Genomic DNA, 22,859 nt, shown 5'->3' on the forward strand with positions numbered 1-22,859 from the left:
AAGTGCAGAACTAGGTTTGAGGCTCAAGAGTTTAGAAATTCAAAGACTCGGCTGTTCCAACAATTCAGAATTGATCTTCAAAGTTTCAGATCAGCAAGTTATCATATTGAACTTGAACCTTGAACGCATAGTTCAAGGTCAAAGGTCAAGTTCACTAGTTCGGAAGTACAGATCCAAGTTCAGTCTCAAAATCCAAATTTGACTCAAGATCCCCAAACAACAAATTTAGTTCAGAATCACCATGGTTCAAAAGTTTTGGTTTGCAAGTTCAAGTTTGAAGGTTCAAAATCTGCACGTTCAAACTGTTCAATTTTAACAGCAGCAACCTGTAACAACAGATTTTCTAAAAACTGAAAAAAAATAAGTCTTAATGCAGGGGGCATAACTCATGATCCCACCGTTGGATCAAGCTGAATTTTGGATATGTTTTGGGAAATCTAATTTTCTAAATTCTCTCCGAGCTGTTTTGCAAAATTCATCACAAATTAAAAGCTATGAATGTCGGAGTACAACACTATCTGAACTGTCAATGACAGTCATAAGATGATGACAGCACTTTGTCACCAACATGTGCCACCTGTCCAAGAATATATATGGGCTTAATTTTTATTTGGTAAACATATTTGTTATTATCTTTGTAACTCTAAAATGGGTGAAATATTAAAGTTTTATAAAGTGATAAGAGGGAGATGATTTACTGGAATCAATTTTGATAACTGAAAAAGACCATCTGAAGAGAAAGAACGGCAAAGTAATGAGAATCGGAATCAGCAAGGCCGAATTGAATAGCGAATCGGCCATGAATCGGAATCGAATCGGCCACGAATCAGCAAATTTAAAAAACCCTTGAAATTTAATAACTTATTTCATAAACCCTTTATCGCCGATTCAATTCACCAATTCACAAAAAATCGTCTGGCTTGAATCAAATCACCGAATCACATGAATCACTGCGATTCTTGTTACTATGGAAAGAAGTTTAAATATGCAAAATAATAATGGAGAGAGGGTTCTTCTTTTGCTCCACAAGTCTTGAGATTGCAGCAAAGAGAAATAGGGGATTTATTCTATTTTTTCTGCACCTGGATTGTAAATGCAGGGATAAAATAATCATGTGGTTACATGAAATGACAAGGAATTTACATGTATCAAATCTTGAGGTCTAAATGTGGGTTTCTTGGATTGAAACTGATCATGCGGTCTTTACTTTTATGTTTTAAATACAGTTTTGTCAAGTGCATGTGTGTACGTAAATTAGTTGGGTTACATCCTTATGGTTTGGAGAATAAGATATTTAATTCCTTTCATTTCCTCTATAATGTGAAACGCTTAATAAGTGGTCTTGTGGCTGTTTATTGGTCTTTCTCTCTTTGTTCAAATTATAAATCTGATAACCACATTCATCCCATGTTTATGGGTGGGTGTTGATACGCCTTAGTATCTTCTGGTTAAAGGCATATAGATTCATTGATTATCTTCTAAGGGAGTTGTACCTCTCGATTCAGAGGAAGATTATCAATGCAATGATAATCTATCCAACAGTTGGTGCTCGTTGTCCTTCATTTTGGGCGTTTGGAGTCAATTTGTATATTCATTTTTGAAGGACAAATCTGTTTACCAACACAAGGAATACTACAAGGGAGAGAGATGGTCAAAATCAATCCCAATAGCACCCAACAGGGTCAAGGCCTAAGAAAACCAAGAACAAGCTCGACTAGTGGGGTCTAAATGTGAAATAGCCTCTAGAGAACAATAAGCCAAGTAAGAATATTTGTGTCGCCCCTCTGAGGAGTCTGTGACACCCCACAGGTGATGTAAGAACTAGATCAAATCAAAGATAGTACCAAGTTTCAAGGGATGGGCCCCAAACTCTATAAGAACAAAACAATGAGGTGAATGTTGTCTACATCTAATAATCCATTGGAGAAGAAGGGTCTAGACCCTCTCCACAGAAGCCCAGTTAGACTCTAGTAAAGATGGCCCCCGAACAACCGAGTCGTAGAGCACAGTTTGTCTAATTAGAGTGTCCAAAAGAGCCAATTTGGATCTAGAATCCTGAAAGTAATTTCTAAAGCATAGTCTCTCAACAAGGGCCAAAGCACTGTAGTCTTTGTTGATGCGAGGTTGAATTGTGTCACAAGCTAAAACAAGGGCCCGAAAACCTAACCTCCACATAAGTGCATAAGGAGATAATCTCCTCACCTTGAAATAAGAAATGAAGATGACAAACCATCACCTTGGTCTTACTCAAGTTCACCTCAACTGTCATAGATCGCAGAAAGAAGCAAGGGCATCCAAGACTCTCTAAAGTCCCTCTAGGGAGGAGGCCATGAGGACCACATCATCCGTGAATAGCAAGATAGAGATCAAAACCTGGTGTTAACCATACCTAGGAAGCGAGTGTGTCTGGAGGAACACCTCCCACTCATCAATGTAGAGCCCAAAAAAAGGTGGGAGACAGGGGGTGTCCTTGCTTCACCCTAGTGGTGTTGCGAACGAAATTTGACATCCCGTGAGGGGTCCTGATACAGCCAACCACCATCTTGTAAAGTCTCATGATGGTGTAGAAAAGGATATATTGATTTTCTGCAATCTATGAAATAGGGCTGCCCTAGGCATAGAATTGAATGCCTTGCAGGAGTCTGCAAAGTAACAATAGACCTTCAAGGAGTGATGACATGCTTCCTCAATAATAGATCTAAGAGTCGAGATGTGGTCCATGGTCTGGAAATCTAGTCAAAAACCCCATCACCCTCTTGCACGAATATGCCTCTTATCAAGCTGGCAAGAAAGGATGTCATGAAGGCGAGCATGGTCAGTGAGGGGAAGGCGGGTGTGGTGAAGCATCTGAAAATGGGAATGATAGAGGAACCAGCACGGGTGTAGTCCACCATGCTCACACCCCACAATGAGGCCAATAAGCGAACAAACCAAAGCCAAGGAGGCTAGGAATCCATTCAAAATTAGAACACCAAAGTAAACCAAAATTGAGATATAGCATACCAACATTTTTTTTGGTTGATGCGTGATCACCTATGCACAGGAAGCTCCTACATCACTCTAAGATCCCTTACGAACCCTAGCAAGGATCTACTTTAAAGAGTGAAATCTCCCGTAGATAAAACCATGCACTATTGGTCTAGATATTTTAAGAAATTAAAGAGATAGTTGTTTAAGTCTTTATAGAGTCTGCAATATTTCCCCTAGATCTCATACTAAAGGGGCATCTCAAGATTAAATGCTCCTCAATCTCAACCTCCTAGATGGATCAAAGATGACAGATCCAATCTAGGAAAAGAATATGATCATCTACTTCAACCGATAACTAATGCAAACACACACACACAATTGGTCAAGAAAAAACATCAGCTCATCTGACCAATGATGCTAGAGATATTTAGGATGAGAAAAGATACTAGCATCCACCTATAAGGAATGTTTTGCATAAAATAAAAGCTTTAGACTAAGCAGCACACAAAGGGAGGTCCAAGTTACCTAAATGTATTGTGTATCGATGTGCCACCTAGCAGCTTTGTGTTAGAAGAATTTGTCATTGATGTCAAACAATAGATGTAAAAGTGCTAATAACAAGAAGCAGTTAGATGAAACTTGAAGACATCACGTGAAACCCCAGTTTGAATGTGCATATCTTACTATCAGCAAAGTAATAGTACGTTATCTCATTTGCAGACATCAATGCTATCATTGTTGACCATTGTTTTACCTACTGTGCATTAACAGTACCTGAAAGCTCATATTATTGGCATATCCAACTTACAGTGGTTATTCTGAAGTTGTTCATCTCTCCCACGAAAATGAATTGGTTCAAATCGAATGTGAACAGAGATGTCTGATTTTAATCAGACTCAGAAGATGAAACATTTCAATGATGAAAGGATGGTATTATATATATATATATATATATATATATATATATATATATATATATATATATATATTAAACAGAGTATTGATATTTATATTTGCTGAATGGAAAGTCCTTATTCTGAAAACACATTTGTTTACGATCAGAATTTGTTGCAGCTAGCCATGGATATATCGTAAAATTGACATTGTTGGTTTGATCAAATATCATATTCAAAACTTATCTGTATGTATAGGGTATTGACAACATATTCAGATTAATCGGTGGGTGCCGTTTTGTCATGGATTAAGTTAAGTGTCAGTTAAATTGGTTGAACCTGTCTTCCCTACCTGTATTCAGTTGTACACTACAAACTTCATTGTTACGGTTTAAGATTATCACCACTTGAGAAGTGTATTCTATTCAACAATGCAAATAAGTTAGCTGAAATATGATGTATCCTATTCAGCAATACAAAAGGAGATATAAGAAGCATTGAGTTATTTGATAACTGCTGCAACTTTAACTGCCTAGATAGTTGTAACCCTGAATACCAACAGGCTGGAGGTGGAAACGGAAGCTGGTCAAAGTGGAGGTGGGCGTGGATTCGTCCAGAAGCCATTCACAGCCAGCTGGATGCGATTCTTCTTCCATATTTTTCAATGCGGAAAACCTTTTAGAGGTTTTAATTTCGAATTTATCTGCCAACTTTGGGGTTTCTCCTTCTGAGCTCTGACCATGGTGCAGTTTTGCTTTTGACTTTTTTATTTGGGCATCGTGGACTTTATTGGAACTTTCAAAATTCGGCATTTTCGATATATTTCAGAGCGGAGCAGAGCACTATACTGGTTTTTTTTTTTCAAGATAACTCACCATTAGATGTAATTACTGATTTCTTTACAGAAAGAATATAAATGGTGTTTGACCTAACAGAAGTAAACACATCAATTAATTAGGATGAACATTACAGTCACCCTTTGTCATGAACTATTTCTCTTGCCACAGTAGAGATTGATTAATTTATCAATGGAAATATCTTTTCTAATTATCAATGTAAACCTTCATAACTAATTAACTATAGAACTGATGGCAGTAGGCATCAATGTAAGAAGTGAAGAGGTCCAACGGAATGGGTGCTATGAACAGATTTAATGACACAAATCCTGCGGAAATACAGTTAATTGAAGGTGTGTGGTGAGTGTGTGTATCATTGATAAGAAATATCAAGGCCTGATACAAAGTAGGTTGTGGTTGTGAGATTGCAGATGTAAAGTATGTTAGAGGTTTATGATGTATAATCTATTAAAAAATTCAAACATTGTCAAATATAAAAGACATTGACATTGTATGATACGACATTGATATTGTAAAATATGATAGTGAACTTGTTCTTTATACTTTTTTGACAGTCAACAAGTTAAAGGATCTGTAGTGTAATACATCTAAAAGAAGATTGTAACATCCAGAAGGTTGGTGCCTCAAAGATACTGAGTTGGTGCTCAGTTTGAGAAGTTGGTGCTTTTGTTCAAGATGGTGTTTTCAAGCAAGGGAATTGGTGATTTCTTATGGTTGCTGCCCATTAACATTGTACACACTATTTCTTCATGAGGCTGGACTTGGGCAGTAGATCCTAGCACCATTTCTCACCTTCATTTGTCACCCTTCCTAGGTTTTCCACGCACTTCAGGTATTTTGGCTTTTGTGCAATGTTGTACACGGACGCATCTACCACAAAATACATGTGAACCCTGTAGGGTGACATTTCTGAGACTTTTGGAGTTGGGGAAATGGTCCCCCACAAACCACCACCTCTGCCACCTCCATTGACGATCCCGCCAAGTCAATTACCATATGGCACAAGCCATTACATACTAATTGAAACCCTTTAACTCCAAAAAAAATAGTTTGCTTTTAATGGGGCACTCACAAAGATGTCATATTGCAGATTTTGACTTGCAGATTTCAATTCGCCTCATTTTGTATATCAACCACCCCACCCACCAGCATTCTAACAGCATCCCACCACCCTCCCCTTGTCATCCCCAAATTTAGGCCCTTGCTCCCCCAGTCCTATAAACCCATCTCCAAGTCTCACATACCCCTATCAATTTAGGAAGATTGATTGCTGAAGAGAAACAAATGGAAAGCAATGTCAATGATCTCAGAGATATAAAAGACAAAAGTTGCTTGTTGGGGCAAGTTGATGGAAATCGGCTTTGGCATTAAAGGAAGCTCGGGGTTTTGGCTTATTTCTAATTCAATTCAAGAGCAAGCATCTGCTCAGGGAGAGTATTTCACTGTTTTATTTTATATCCTTCGATGGTGAGGTTTTTAAGTTTTGCTCTTTGGAATTGATGTCAAAGGAGGGGAAAAGTGATATTGAGGCAGATGCAAGTTTGATTGTGGTTGGGTGTTTGTTGATGGTTGATGTAGTCATTGCAGATTGGGTGGTTTCCATTTTGGAGTTGTTGCAAATCGGGTTGTGCTCAGATTGAAATTTTTCCATCAATGACAAAGGGGGAGATTGTTAGAAGAATTTGCAGTTGATGTCAAATAACAGATATAAAAGTGTCAATAAGATGCAGCAGTTAGATGTAACTTGCAGATATTTTGTGAAACCCTAGTTTGACTGCAGATAACCTCCTAGCAGCAAAGTAATAATAGGGAATCTGAGTTTTTGACATTGATGCTGTACTTGATAACAACTGTTTTATCTTATGTCCATTAACAGCACCTGAATGTTCATATTATTTTTTATTCAACTTACAGTGATTGCTCTGAAGTTGTTAATGTTATCTCCCACGAAAATCAACGGTTCTAATCAAGTATGAACAGAGATGTCTGATTTTATCAGATTTGGAAGATGAAATGATGGTATTAAATGTATTAAACAAAATATTGATATCCGTGGAATGGAAGGTCTTTATTCTGTAAATGCGTTTGTTACTGATCAGAATTTGTAGACATCTGTGGATATATTGTAATATCGATATAGTTGGTCCAATCAAATATTATATTCAAAACTGATCTAGATATATCCAGTATTAATCAAATGTGCTGACTGATCTGTAGGCATCCTTCTGTGATGGGTTAAGTGTTTGTTGGTTTGGTAGAAACCAAACTTCCTTGTTATTTTTTATGATAATCGCCACTTAAGAAGTGTCTCCTATTCGGTGGTGCAAAGAAATTAAATGAGATTTAAGGTATCCTATTCAGCAATATCAAAGGAGTTATTAGAAATTTACAGGTGTTCTGTGACCACTGCTTCCGTTGTAACTGCCTAGACAAATAAACTATACAATCAATACTAGTAGACATTTATTTAAAAAATGAAGAGGCCTGATGGAATGGTTATTGTGAGTGAACTTAATGATATAAAGGCTGCAGCGATACAGTTCGTTGAAGGTGTTTGTCAAGTGTGTGCATCATTCATAAGAAATATCAAGGCCCAATGCAAAGTAAGTTGTAGTTGTGAGATTTGCAGATATGAAGTATATTAGAGGCTTATGATGTAGAGTCTATTGAAATATTGTAAAATCTGAGAGATATTGGAACATAGTAAACTTTGAGGGTGCCATTGACACTGTATGACCTGAGAGAGAACTTATGTCTAATTTTCGACACTCATCAGGTTGACAGAAATGTAATGCAATACATCTCCAAATTAGAGAAGTCTTACTAAACATAGTGTTTGCAAAAGAACTAGAGGGTTGATGCCTCAAGCACATCGAGTTGGTGCTCAGTTTAAGAAGTTCATGCTTTTGTCACAGTTGATGCTCTCAATCAAGGAATTTGGTGATTCCTTAGGGTTGGTGCCCTTAAAAATTGTACGCACTATTTCTTTGTGAGGCTGAATTAGGACAGTAAATCCTATCAGCATTTCTCACCGTGGTTTTACACCCTTCCTGGGTTTCGTCTTCAGGTGTTTTGGCTTCTATGTGCGGTTGATTTCTTTTTTATTCTGTTCCAACTTTTTATGCTTGTCAGTTTATCAATCCCAGTTCACAAGTAGAAAATTCGTGTTCTACACTCTAAAAGATGATCTCCTCTCAAGAAAGGAGCTGAAGAGGAGTGCTCCAGGAATTCATGAAGTGAGGAAACCTATCAACAAAGATGACGATAGAAAGGAGCAAGCTTGTCTCAGAGTATCCGCAATGATGTTCCTAATGTTTTTTGGAGGATAGATAGAATTTTGATGTTCGTTTGATAGATTGGCTGCCAGACATATGTAATAGTCTTCTATCATTTGATAGTAGGTTGGGTCTTGTCTGTCATACTTTTGATAGTAAAATATCGGGTAAACAAGTGCCTTTTATAGTTGTTAAATTACCTCTGATCTAGAAGGTTGGCTGTCAAGAGTTCGGAATAGAATGTGTGCCGGTTTTTGGAGGGTTTGGGAATGTTGTTTTCGGTCATGTATATTCAGCAGATGGATCGATGAAGTCAGTAGGGTTTATACGGCATGGACAAACCAGATGATATTTTGAATGTATGTGAATTGTTATTATTATTAATAAAATAAAATCAATATTACCGAGCAAAAAATAATTGCAAGTGATTGTGAATAGTTCATTTCAAATCACAAGTCTCCACTATAGAAACTTTTGGTCCCATAGATCTCAGGACTCAAAAGACGAAACTATAATTTCCTTCTTTGCCATTTAAAACAGCACTTAGCTCTGCATGTAAGCTGTCTTTGCAAGTTGATCTGCCAATGCCCAAATTATCTCTTTTTTGGGGTCCTCGTCTTCTTTCAATTTGGGTGTAAAATATTTTCTAGAAGGCAAGAATAGGTCTTCTTGATCTAGTGCAAAAGGCTCAAGACAATGAAATTCTCCACATTTGCACCTGAATATATGTGCCAATAAAGAAGCACATTAAGTTTGAATGTGTTGGCACATGGCAACCTCTTGACAATGAGCACAGATGGGTTATACCTCAGTGTCTTCAGTGTTTATGATTGGCTTGAAATTTTTATTTTCTTGTAAAACCACAATTTTCTCCTACATAAAGTTAAAAACTAATTCTTAGCTTTATTCAAATCATGCTTGATACTCCAACTTGGCATATACTTAAGATGAACTTATATTAATTTGTTAGTAGATTATGTATCCCTCAATACTTCAGAATTAGTTCCTTTCTTTTATAAACCAATGTTTGTCTGATTTAATTTATTTCTTTAATTTCTCTTCACTGTCTTGTAACAGCATTAAATGTGCAATCCAAAAAGAAATAAGAAAATATAATATGGTTCAACAAGAGATTTATTTCTAGAAATATGGAGTGCCCTATTGTATGAATGTTGAATTCTCATCCCAAAATCTTCGTGCTTCCTACTAAAAAAATCAATATCTGAACCAGTGCTGCAATTACTCATTGTTTAGCTATAAATTTATGGAATGAAAGCATTTAATCTCTTCCACTTGGTTTTCATTCATTCCTATGGGGTGGTTCAAATCTGGCCAGGAATAAACCAAAGTGAGTCAAAACATCAGTGAACCAAAATCATTTGTTTCATGGCCCGTTAAAATTTTCTTAAAAGGAATAAGCATGCATATTTTGCTAATCTAGTCTACAAGGGCCAAAAAAAGAATCACTTTCTTTCTCTTGCATGGGAAATGACCCTACAAATATCATGAAAACACTTTAACTGCCTTGGGATAACCAGTAATTGCATATACAACTCCAGTTTTCAAATACTTTACTTATTTCTACTACATGAAACATGCTCTTTATGGAATTTAGCAGCAATTTATTGCATTTTGTATGACAAACATAACTCTATGAACTCTCCATTTTCATAGGCACTCCAAAATTACCAGCTAATTTAACAAAATATTAAATAATTAATTGATTCTCTTTCTATTTTTTTAAATACTAGCTTGGTATATGCAACATTACAGTATTCCCTAAATCTTGCATTTTCCACAGATGCACCTCCTCTAGGGATTGTCACACTCATCGAAAGCGAATGCATTCTTGAAAGATTTCCCTCCAACAACTTTGCCCGAAACACCATTATTTTCTTCCTTCACCAGGTAGTGACGTTGTTGCCAGCAGCATAGCATTGCCATTGCACATCACCTCACCTCTCAGGGAAACACACAAAAGCCAGGAAACAGCAAAGTCTTGGAACAAAATTTCCAAGGGGCTAAAAAGTAGAAAAGGAAATTATTAGACCCACTGTTAGACCTAAAAAACATTTACATTAACACGGAATAGAACAAAAGCACAACCAAAAAGAACAAATGGAGGCAACCCATGCAATAAAAGGCTAGCAGCAACCGTGTTCAACATACAGCAATTTATATTACGTTCCCTTTAGATACCTAAACAACATAACATGTAGCCTCATAGTTCACAGGGACCATTTGTTGTATTTCCCAATTCTTTTGTTAAAATGGCATATGACCAAGAAAATCAGGAAACAGCCACAACTTGGAACACAATTTCCAAGGGGCATAAAAGAGGATAACCAAACTTATTGGACCCACCATAACACCTACAAAACATTTACACTAACACTCAGCATAGAACAAAAACACACTCAAGGAATAAAAGACTAGCAGCAACTGTCTCCTTTCTCATCCAGCCCAGAGACAAAAAGAAAGTGTTCAACATAGAGAATTTTATTTAACAATCCCTTTAATTACCTGAGCAATATAACATGTAGCCTCATAGTTCACAGGGACTATTAGTTGTCTTTTCCAGTTCTATTGTTCAAATGGGTCAATGAGTTTGACAGTTTTAGTCAAAAAAGTACACAGTTGAATCCTAATAGCAACATCACAATTTGACTTGCTGCAGAAAATATCTCCTACTTATCACATTTTACCATATTAAAATTAAATTATTAACGATCATAAACAATTAAAAAAAGTAGTTTTCAATAAAACCCTGAAGCAAATCCCACTTTTGGCCAATAGTACTCGTGGCCTGTAACCAAATAGAAAGAATGTTTTATTGAAGAGATGAGAGTATTACAACAATTTAGCAAAATGGCATACTATTCCTTTTATATGCTCTGCATGTACCTAAAAAATTACTATTGCTGTCAAACATCTATTGTTTTACTCTTTCAAGCCATTAACAGTCCTCTCTGAAGGAGCCTAATCTAGATCAAGTCCAAGAAAACAGAGCTAGACCATGAAAGAACAGAAGTTCAATAAAGGGTTTCAAGAGCTATCTCCATCAGTTGGATAGAACTCCAGTCTGCTAACCTCCTGCTTTCTGCAGAAAATGATAAGGTAACTGGATACTTTCTCCAATATCTAGTGTCTTCACTGTATACCTGGAGCAAAATTAAGATCAAGTTAGTTTTGCTTATTCAATAAATATTACAGTATTCCAAGTTGATAGCATTCTGACTAGAGATTTACTTGACTACAAAAACATTAATGTCAATTCCAAAATGTCTAGTTTGGTTCATAGCAGATTTAAAGCTTCAATAAAAATGTTATATAACACTGCAGCCATGTGTCCATAATACATATCTCAAAATTACATGTCCAATATAGAGAAATTTTGAAACATAAATTACAGACTAATATATCCTGAAGAACGTATTAGAGAATATAGAAAACCTACCATCCATCCAAGGCTTTAGCAGTTATTACTGCTGGTCGGCAAACAGAGCACTCTGGTATGTGCTTATTAGCCTGAATTTTCACAAAAACCAATCTAGTCATTGTTGTATACCAAACATTACTCCAGATGTATACAATTATTGACAAAATATATAACATACCATTCTTGCAAGCAAAATAATTCTAATTCATTGAAGATTATTAGATTACCAGATGCATCTTAATATCCAACAGCTACTGCAACCAAGCTTGGATAAGACCTGAATATTAATTAACATTTAGAGATACCTTTATTATTACACGATCATCCACTAAAAAGGCATCCTTATCTTCCTTGGAGTCACATCCATCTTCAGCACTATCATCAGCAAGACTGAGATGAGCCTGCAAATGGACGGAACATTGCCTATTGATCCAAATGAGCACAATAAATGCAAACTGATGCTAGACACTCGAATCCCATCTCCTACTGAAATTCAAATAATGATATTGCTGAAACTACAAAGCTTACCACAACCTTGTACATTCAATTTTGGATTATTACAAACAAAAACAAAACAATAGGAAACTTTCATTAAAATAAACGAGTTCTGGCTGAGGTTTCTGAAAAAAGAAATGGCAGGTACATGAATAGGAAAATGTGGGTCTGTAATCATGTCAAATGAATCTCACAACACAGATGTCTATCATAACAGAACCAAGAATTATGCATATCCAACATGTAGTTCTCACCTTCCCACCCATCCAAATCTAAGATTGAGAGTGCATGAAGATATCAGTTCTGGTGTCTAATCTCTTGTCAAAATCACATACCTACAATTTTGACACTAGAAATTCAGGTCAATTTAGCATCCATTCCTCTTAACATGCTTTAGGTTTCATTTGACCCAGCCTTGGCCTCTACCCCTTCATGCCAGCTTAATTATATGTTCATGTCCCTAGGCCCTTTTTATGCGTTTGTAGTATGTATATGTTCTAATGCATCCTTCTGATGGGATGCTTCCATTCTGCAAAATCTTTGCCCATGTACCTGAACACTAGCGCAGGTGCAATGCTGTCCGCCAATGTACAGTCATACTGTAGCCATTTTCTGCCAAATTGGCTCCCCACCGCTGGAATTTCCATTGAAACAGTGCAACACTTCGGACAGAATCTCAGCTTTTCTTCTTTGGATGCCATCCATGTTCAGCTTTTTTCTCCTTTGGCTTTTCTCCATTCCTTCATGCAAAAATTTGAATTTCTATGTTGTACCAGTTATGTGACGTCCACAATTTAGCAGGTTTCAGGAGTTCAGGTATGTTAGCCCATCATTGCAACCCTTGTGAGCTAGCACTTGGATTTAAGGGTCTCTGTTTCTGTGACTTACTATTTATAGTAAGTCAGAAGAGTGAGTTAATATTTTTAGCAGTGCACAGTGTTGACAGCTTGGGTCATGCTATCTCAGTTTGTTCATACAGCTTGACAATAAGATGCATAATGGAGGTTATTTACTAAGTTGACTTAATTAAATCCAACTTTATGTGTTTGTTGTTCTAATTACATGGTGTGTCCAAGAAGGCTCTTTAGTGAGAAGTGCGCACAAGAAGACTATTTAGTAGGAAGTGTGCACAAGAAGACTGTAGCCATTGAGTTGTATAGGAGTTATTATATTTAAAAGTTGAACATGTTTCCAAATGCAAAATTATAACTTAAATCAAAAGTGGGATGAAGAAGTCTCTTAAGTGAAAGGTGTGAGCAATAAGCCTTAGCTGATTGGTGTTATGAAGAAGCTTTGAATTAAAGTTATAAATACAACCTCTTGCAAAGTTCAAACCATTGTATGAGCTTTGAGTTTTAATGTTTGTGAATTGTGAATTGAGAACTTCAAAGTGTTTGGTTGAGAAATTTGTGAATTCTATTCAGTATTCAGCACTTTGAATTGGATTAAAATTGCCAATGAACTGTGCCACATAATCTGATTACTGGTTTGCCATTTGATCTGGGGTTTGAAAGATTTGTTCTTGCTGAAAATTAATTATTATCTGCTGCCAGTCACAGTGACAAGGGATGGCTATCAAGGGCGGCCCAATATCTGCTATTATATACTGCACTTTGAAGCCATTGGATGACTTTGGAGGGTCTGCAATCAGTAGTACAGGGCCTGCATTGGAATATTACAGGCTGCAATCCATAATTTGGAGCAGCCTTTTCACAGTAGGTGTAATGCCTACCCCTACTTGACTTTTCTGATTTGTTTTCACCGGATTCTTTAAGACCTATTCTATGATTATGTTTTATGATTAGCAGTGCTGGGTTACCGGAATTGATTAATTGTATTTCATATTCAGCTAATATATGTGTTGAGTTACTTTAGTACTAGTTATTCTAGTTATTTCATAATTGTTTCAATGATGATATATATGTTCATGTAGTGACTTACAATTATTGAATGATGTTAGTTAGATGAATGATTTTTATGCGGTTTCTATGCATACTTACCCCATACTTGCATGTGTATGGTGTGCGTGTATGTTTTCTTTGTGTTTGACGTTTCTGATGTGGTTGAGGATAGCAGTCGTAGTCACCTGCTAGTCGGGATCTACACGATGAACCACTTCCTACCATTTCCTATTTGGTTTAGAATATTGCGTTTGTACATACATGGATTTTACGCAGATTGCAAGTACCAGGTATCGACTTCCCTGAATTGCCACGATGAGCGTACCCTATCAGAGTATTTCAATGGTATAAGTGGGGAGATAACTCTTGAGTCCGAATCCTAAACCCTAAGCCAATTGTCCTAGAAAGTAGGACAAGTATCTGACTTAGTTTCACCTATCTAAATTCATCAAGTGACGTGAATTCGTGATTTTTACCCTAGAGTTTGTTTTGGTATTCTGGGCTTTATGATGAGTTTTCGTATTTGGTTTTGTGGGTGTGTGATGATTTTCTATTATAATTAAAAGATAATTTAATAAACAAAATTCAATATTTAATTACATTTAATTAATTGAGAAATTAATTAAATTAAATAATTAAATTTAAATGAATCTATCAAAGTTCTATTTTTGACGCATTTATATTCATTTAATTTAATGATAATTATTTAGGAATTTTATTTTAAAAATAAACTCTAAATAATATTATTAGTTGAATTAATAAATATATTAATTAAAACGTTGTTGTAAGGTTTTCACACCATCGCCCCAAAAACTTTGGGGAGCCCCTTTTTTTCTAGATTGCCTTGGCAAAATTTCTTGAAGTTGTCCAAAAATTGCCGATCTTAGAAAATTTTACTTCTTGGACGCCTTCAGGTCAAGAGGGAGAGGGTTAGATTTATTTTCACTGGATTTCAACTTGATTTTTCAGAACAACCAATTTCATCCTTAGGCCGGACAAAATTTCAAAGAGCAACACTTGGCAGGATAAAATTGTAGATTTTGTACTTCGACGATTTTTTTTGAAAATTTGAATGTAATTGTATAAATTTAGATAATTTTCAAAAAAATGAAATTTTGTTAGGCTTGAGTTTTTGGAAAATCTTGAATTTCTTTGGTGAAAAATTTTTCTTTTGTGAAGATGAAATCAAATTGCAAAATCGATTTTAGACTCTAGAAATGATTTTATTTTTGTCAAAACTAAAATTGCTTGGCAAAATCGATTTGAATTGAATTGCAAAAAATTGGCTTTAAATGGATTAAAGTTGCCTTGAAAAATTTTACAACTTTAATGAAATTGGTAATTTATTATTGAAAAAATGGCTTTTGGCTAGCCAAAATCCGATTTTAATGATATAATAATTGCTAAATCGTCATTAAATGGAAACATTTAGCATCTCCAAGGCACTATTTACTTTCTTTTTGCAATTTTGGTCTAATTGGCAATTTTTAAAAATAAATTTCATCTTGGCAAAGTTAAATTTTAGCTATGCATTTAACTAGGGGCCATGTCTTGTGTTCTAATTAATATTTTTTTGCTCCCAGGGTCCCAATCGGCCAGCTAGGGAGGATGAGCAAGTTGGGTATAAGAGGAAACTCTTTCCTCTCATTTCCTCATTTCTCACTCCTCTTTGCTGCTTAGGCAATTTTTGACTTGGGCCAAATTTCTTCTCCTTCAAACGATTTTGAAAGGGCAGATTGGCATTCTTTTTGGTGATTTTTCTTCATGGTAGAGATCTCCTATGCTTGGCGATTTTCTTTGTGGAGCAGATTTGCACTTTATATTGGACAATTTTATTTGGAAGAGGTTATTGTGATCAAAGGTCTGATTTTTTGAAGCAAATGGTGGACAATTCCGAGAGCACTAAATTCTGATTTTTTCAGCTAGGGCCTCAAGATTTGCAAGGGGTTTGGAATTCTCGAAGTCTGATCCTAAATTTCAAAAAGAAGCTCCAGCTATTGGTAAAGGTAATTTCAAATCATTTAGAGTTGAAAGGGGTCCTTAAAATGATTTCTCTCTTTCGTTCTTGTCTAGGTATTGTCTCCCTTGATTCTTCTTGTATTCATCATCCACCACTTCACCATCCCATCATAGGTTGACAAGATGGTAGATGTTAGTGCAAGCAAGAACCCTAAGGGAACAAACACTAAGAAAGACAAAGAGGATATGATGCCCAAAACAACATTTTTCTCGAAAATGAAGCGAGTAACCGATACCAATATCGATACTGATACCAATATTGGTACAATAAACAATAAACATGATACAGGTAAAGGACAGACTAAAGGAAAGACAATTCCCCCCTGGCAAAGAAGATATACAGAAGGTAGTTGCACAACATAGCCCAAGCGTCGACACTTCCATTTCAACCATGATGAGCGACATTGGGGTGGCACATGATTTTGAAGACACCAAAGAAGAGGATATCAATGAGACAAGACTTGGATCAAGATTGGATGAGTTAGGACAGGTTGCTATCAAGAAGAAACATTTGGGCAACCTTTCCTCCCTCAATGCCTTTATCGGATATGCAAAAGAGTATGAGAAGGATCATGAAAAGACACTACAGGTAGCAAGCAGCATGATGAAATCGGCTGAGCTCAAGATAAAGCATACACTTTGTCCTCCCATGGAAGAAGTCAATGAAAGACTAGCTAAGGTCATTGCCTTAGCTAAAAGAATGAAAGAAAAAGGGAGATTTATATTAGAAGATCATTTGATGTAAGCCCAAGTGGCAATTTCTCTTTCTTCTAGGATAGGACAAGTGTCTAATTCTAATTGGCCACCATTTTGGTGCCTTCTCATTGGTTGCTACTTTTCCACTTTTTTTCATTGGTCCATTGGTGAGGTGGCATCTTCTCATTGGCCGATGGAGTAGCAACCCTAATTAGGGTTTCTAGGATTCAATCTGGATCGTCGGTTTTGCTTCTTTATCTCTACCGTCGGTTGTACATTTTGGCCTCTATATAAGGCCATTTGCTCTCATTTGTAATGGTCGGAGAAAATTGTTGCAAAGATAATGTCAAAATTCGCTATTTCTTTCTCATTGTTATGACTTGCATGGTGATTAAGAGCCTTTGGTATTATTGCAAGGTTTCTACTTCCGAATAGTTGGAGTAAAATTTCTTTTCAAGTTGTTAAAGTGGATTGCATTTCAAGTTGTTAAGATTAAGAGTAGATGGATAGTTGCATGGTAGCATTAGTAGATGTTTGATAGGGATCAATACTAGGCCACTAGCATCCTAGCGGCTTGTTGGGAAGCCTTGTGTGGCAAACTAGTTTATTTTCCTTTGAATCATTGCATCTATGGAGGTGGAGCCGCTGGTTAACTTTCATTAGATTCAATCCCACTCCATTTGCTAATCTTCCATCCATAGGAGTAGGAGTAGAATAGCAAGTAGTTTAGGAGTTAGAATTTTGAATAAGTTACAGGAGCGTAAGTCATAAAAACCATTCACCCTCCATCACCATCACCTTCTCCATCAACACCATCTAGCATTCACCCCGAATCACCATCTCCATCATCACACCAAAGCCCAAGTCATCCTCAACAATTTACATAAGGTCGGCTACGTGATTACCAGCAAATCACATCGATAAACTGAGCGAGTATCCACAAGTGTAAGGAACATTGGAGTTATTTTCATATCCCATGAGCATTAACTTTTCAAAAGAGGAATTGTGTGTTTGATACTCCGTATCAAATACTCAATTACTAATATGTTATGTAGTGGTACAAAAACTCACATCAACAAATGTCTCGTGAATTTATTAAATAAAAGAATTCATTTAAAGATAAAGTTATAGTTCTAATCATGGCATAGTTATATTTATTTAATTTAATGATAATTATTTAGGAGTTTTATTTTAATAATAAACTCTAAATAATGTTAATAATTAAATTAATAAATATATTATTAAAAATGATTTGAAAATTAATGAAAGTAAGCAATTATTTAATAAAAGTTCATTTTAATAAAATTGCATACAGCGAATGCATGAAATTAAAATATAACAAATTAAATAAAGTGTTAAAGAAAATCAATTTAATAAAGATATTTTAAAATTGCTAAGAGTTGTGCATGAAAAGGTAAATGATAACAAGTAATAAACAGTAATTGATCAACGAGTTCCCTTGCATGATTGCACAATCAGAGCCCCAAATTAAGCGAGAACTCTTTATCAGAGATCGCACGATTGCATAATCAAAGCCCCAAATTAAGGGAGAACTCTTTATCAAAGATCTAGAGCTCGTTATGCAATTACACAGGTTTTAGAGGAGCAATTTTCAGAGAGGAAGATTTTCAAAAAAAGGGAATTGTTACGTGTTTTGTGAGTTCATTGTTTTTCAGATCCAAGTAGGATCTCGTGGTTTATTTGAACAGTAGTTTTTCGTTTTTCAAACTTTTGTCTTCTCCGTGTCTGTCGTGTGTTCTGGTTTCATAATGTTATTACGTTGAAACCCTTGTATGCAAGTTGATTGTTCTTTGCTTGAGAAATATTTGTTTATGCTTTGAAAATTTGAAATCCCTCATATGGAAATTATCGCTTTTCATTCTTGAAAATATCTGTGAATGAATTAAAGTTTTGAAACCCTCATGTTAAAATTTACTATTCTCTACTCTTGAATACATCTGAGAAAGTTAAATTGAAAACCCTTGTTTGATTATTTCGGTATTTCGTAATTGGATGTTGAAATTGGGATTTGAGTTTTGGAAAGAAAATGAATTTTATTTTATAGATTTTAACTAATTGATCTAGGTTTCTCTACCAGATTCCTATTGGAAAGTTTCCATTTTTAGTAAGTTTCCATTTTTGGAAAGTTTTCATTTTTAGTAAATTTTTGTTTTTGGAAAGTTTTCATTTTTAGTAATTTTTCGTTTTTGGAAAGTTTTCATTTTTAGTAATTTTTCGTTTTTAGTAAGTTTCCATTTTTGTAAATCTTTCATTTCTAGTAAGTCTATTTTTGAAAAGTTTTTGTTTTTAGTAAGTTTCCATTTTTGGAAAGTTTCTACTTTTAGTATGTTTCTATTTTGGGAAAGTTTCTATTTTTAGCAGAATTCTATTTTGGAAAAGTCTATTTTTAGCAGATTTCCATTTTCGAAAAGTCTATTTTTAGTAGGTTTCTATTTCAAGAAAGTTTCTATTTTTAGCAAGTTTCTATTTTTGAAAAGTTTGTTTTTCGTAGGTTTCCATTTTCGGAAAGCTTCTATTTTTAGCAGGTTTCTATTTTTGGAAGTTTCTATTTTTAGCAAGTCTCCTTTTTGAGAAAGTTTTCCCAAAGTTTAATAAATTTAGAATTATTATGGTAATAATTAAAAATTATTATTATTAATAATTTTAATAAGTATTGTGAAAATTTGAATTATTACTTTACTATTTAAATATAATTCAAAAGTAAATTAAGAATCAAAGAAACTAATTGGGAAAATTAATATTTTCTTTTATAAACTTGGATGTATTTATATGGTTCAAATATATGAAAATGATTTGTAATACTAGGGAAATTTTATTATTCGAAAACCTTAATAATTATAATACTTTGAGAAAATGAAAACTAAAACCCTGTTTGAGATAGCAAACATTATGAACTGATATATTGATAACGAAACTGAAAACTTGAAAACCTATAAGTGAAAATGGAACTAATGTATTTTCAAAACCTAATATATTGTGAAAGTAACTTTTGTATGTACTCTTTTTATGACATGCAATTTTACTGTCAGGTATCGAGTTGACTTAGAACTTTGACCAAATCAAGATGTTTACCAAAGGCTCGGGAGTTCTGTTTTGTGATGTCATGATGATGTTTTGATCACGATCTTTTATACTCAACCATGATAATGTGTCTTGTATGCTCTATAAGGTGTTTTGATCTATTGATTGTTATTGTGTCCCAGTGTTCTTGTGTGAAACTGAGGTGAATGGTGTGACCTATCTAATATAACTTTTGAATCTTTGATCAATTGTTTTTGGATTGCTTTCCAGTCACTTGTATAGCACTGAGGTGTTTGTATGATTTATTCTTGGTGATGTTATGTTATGACATGGACTAGTTTATGTGCACTTGACTTGGGATCAGTCCTGTTAGGATGATCATATTGGTGGAATCTGTGATTTAATGATTTTCAGTACTTGTCAGTTGCTTGTTTAAGAATTGATGCATGGTATGTGGTCTTTTGTGATCTTTTTTATTTTACTAAGCTTAGGGTAGGTTATCTGTATGTCATGTTGGGAAGTTACTTGCAATGGAGGCCGAGGCCCTAAAGAGGCTGACAGGTAACCCATTGTAAGTTATTTAATAAGAGATAACATTTCATTAAATGGGTTTAAAATTAATTAATAAGAGTCATTGTTTTCCTCACCCATGCCTTGAGTGCTAGTGCAGGCTAGGATGAGAGTAGAGAGGACGCTTGATTGTGACCATGCTTCGTTAGTATGCCTTGTCAATATGAAAAGATACTAGTGCCGCATAGAGCCACTAGGGGGTCGGAGGATTAAAAGACTAGCCAAGTAACCCTAGAGTTGGTTCGTGCGATGACACTTGCCCACATGCATAGTAGATTTCCTACGTGTCTATGTTGCCTCTAGGATTAGTCGATACTTGTGTCTTCATACCCTTGAGATAGTTTGCTTTTAGGTGATTCCTTGAACCTAGCTATTGGTTTTGACTTTTGAGTTTATTATCCTATTTGTGACTTGAGTTTATCTACTCAGCACGATGGGAGTGGGCCTTTTTGGGTTCCAAGAAGTCGGGTGGTTCTTATACCATTGAGATCCGACCATCGGATGCCACTGCTGGATGTGTTTGTGCAGATGTTCATTTCTATCTGTTCTTGTATTTCTATGATGGATGGTTGTACTATTGTATTGTATTTGATTTCATAAGATCTTAAGAGATGATGTAATTTATTTCATGATGTATATTATTTCAACCTCTCATACCCTATGACATGTACAATGGATGACTATGCATTCCGAATTAATGCCAAGTGGCATTTGGAACAAATGTATATTATTTAAATGGATTGAACTTGTAGTTATTCTTTCATGTGGATGTGTGATTTATTGGACTTAATATTATTTAAATTTAAATGTGATTCAACGCCTTGTGATCCTTGAGATCTGTAACTTGTTTTTGTATTGTTGATGTATGAGTGTATGTTATTGCTTCCGCTATACTATAATTGTTGTTGTATCTTTATCTTTAAAAAAAATGTTTGTCAAACTTAGTAAAACTTTAGGTTAATTTCTTTTGGATTCCTTGGCGGGGCATTACAGTAGGAAGGTTGCGATTGGTGTCTAGAAGGTGGCATGGAGCATACAAGGTTTGCAAGTGGTGCCAAAGATAATTGTTAATTCCTATATCAGCTATATGGATTCAACGTCAGACATTTCCATTTGTCAGGTTATTTAAATTAATTAGATTATTGCATATAGCATTTGCAAGCTCTTTTAGCAAATAAATTTGGCATTGAAGTGTGATCATTAACTTTGCATTGACATTTATATATTCCAAAAAATAACAAAATAAACTCATATATTGCAAAAACACAAAAAACAACATAAAATTGCAAAATACAAAAAAATAATTCTTCAGCATAGGTTGAGCATGAGCCAGCAGGGCTCATTACAAGTTATCATATCTTTGGCACCCTGAGCAAAACATCATGAGCAACAACCTAATATCCTTGACAGCAACCATCTACAATGATCTTACCAATTTGCAAGTGCAGCCACATCCACCAACAAATGACCTCTTCATTTGACGGCCTTCTTGGGCGTGGTAAAAGCTGATATTTGTTGTATAAAAGGATGCTCATGAATGCACGGAAGGCTGCCCACTTCTCTTGAAAATGCTTTACAAAATGAGCATACAATTAAGAACCTCCTTGATTCTGTCAAACTTCTGGATGTGACCAGAAGTTTGACAGAATCCTTTCAACCTGATGTTGGGAAAACCTACATTACTTGGGGACTCGTTTCCACCCCTAATCCCCAAGTTTTGGAAACGGGGACGGTTTTGGGGAAGGAGGGATGGCAGGGGACATTTCCAAGCCGTCCCCACCTAGTCACAAAAACTAGCAACGCTTCCTCGAAACTTAAGAATCGGTCAATGAGTTTCCGAATCTCGTTGATCGTCCTGAGGATTATTTTTTGTTTGCTAGCCATTTTGGGGACTACTAAAAGTTTACAATTAAAATATATATATTTTAACCCCAAAGCTATTATATATTAATTTTTCCCTTGTAGACCTCGCGTGTTGGAACAAAGACTTGAAATAAATTATAAAATAAAAGTTTTTATATTTTATAAAACTTTATAACTTTGTTTATATAACCATGTTTTATTTTTACTTAATATTCTTGTGCCTAATGTTGGTTCCCAAAACCATAGATTGGAAATCCAAGAGCTTGCCAATTCTCCAATAGGATTCTGCAATCAATTTCGGCCAATGAACAAGAATCACCTTGATTCCCCTGCACTTTAGGCTCCGCTACACCCAGGCGGGTAGACCTTCACCTCAAAAGCTGATTGCTTGGTTCAAGGCTTTTCTATAACGAATTTAAGCTTTGGAGTTCTCTGACTGGCAAGGTCTTTGAACTCAATTAATATGGAGTTATGTGATAGTTTGAAATGAATTTTTTGTATAAGGTTTTTAACAATGAATTTGAGGTTTGTAAGAAGGAAGTTATAGATTTTCTAACTTCAAATATAAATCCAATACTTCAATGAAAAAAGACTAGTGCTTTAGCTTATTCGGGCAATAGAGTCAACTACAATGAAGATTATAACATACAACTTTATAATGCTCTATTATATAAACTATAAACAGTTTAATAATCAAGATATGACGGATCAAATATAATATGCAACTCTAAACTAGTCAAGATTGCGCTTTAACTCCTAAGCTCGGGGAGACAGACTGGGCACAAATTTGGAAATAATTAAATATTTTACAATATCTACAATGATTGAGTTTAAAATGC

The 22,859-nt window shown here is 35.3% G+C and overlaps 1 protein-coding gene across 1 annotated transcript in view; it reads right to left on the reverse strand.

The window, feature by feature from the left end:
* Nucleotides 1-22,859, reverse strand: part of LOC149541380 (uncharacterized) — a 189,522-nt gene that overhangs the window by 74,159 nt on the left and 92,504 nt on the right. Inside the window, exons 5-7 of the mRNA XM_089796650.1 lie at nt 11,740-11,835; nt 11,453-11,523; nt 11,086-11,156 (exon numbers count right to left, since the gene is read on the reverse strand). Of these exons, the coding sequence (XP_089652776.1) occupies nt 11,086-11,156; nt 11,453-11,523; nt 11,740-11,835 (238 nt within the window). The remainder of the gene's footprint in view (nt 1-11,085; nt 11,157-11,452; nt 11,524-11,739; nt 11,836-22,859) is intronic.

The sequence above is a fragment of the Cupressus sempervirens genome, chromosome 8 (genome assembly GCF_028749045.1).
Source record: "Cupressus sempervirens isolate cs-2001-9-10 chromosome 8, ASM2874904v1, whole genome shotgun sequence".
In the NCBI taxonomy this organism is placed as follows: Eukaryota; Viridiplantae; Streptophyta; class Pinopsida; order Cupressales; family Cupressaceae; genus Cupressus; species Cupressus sempervirens.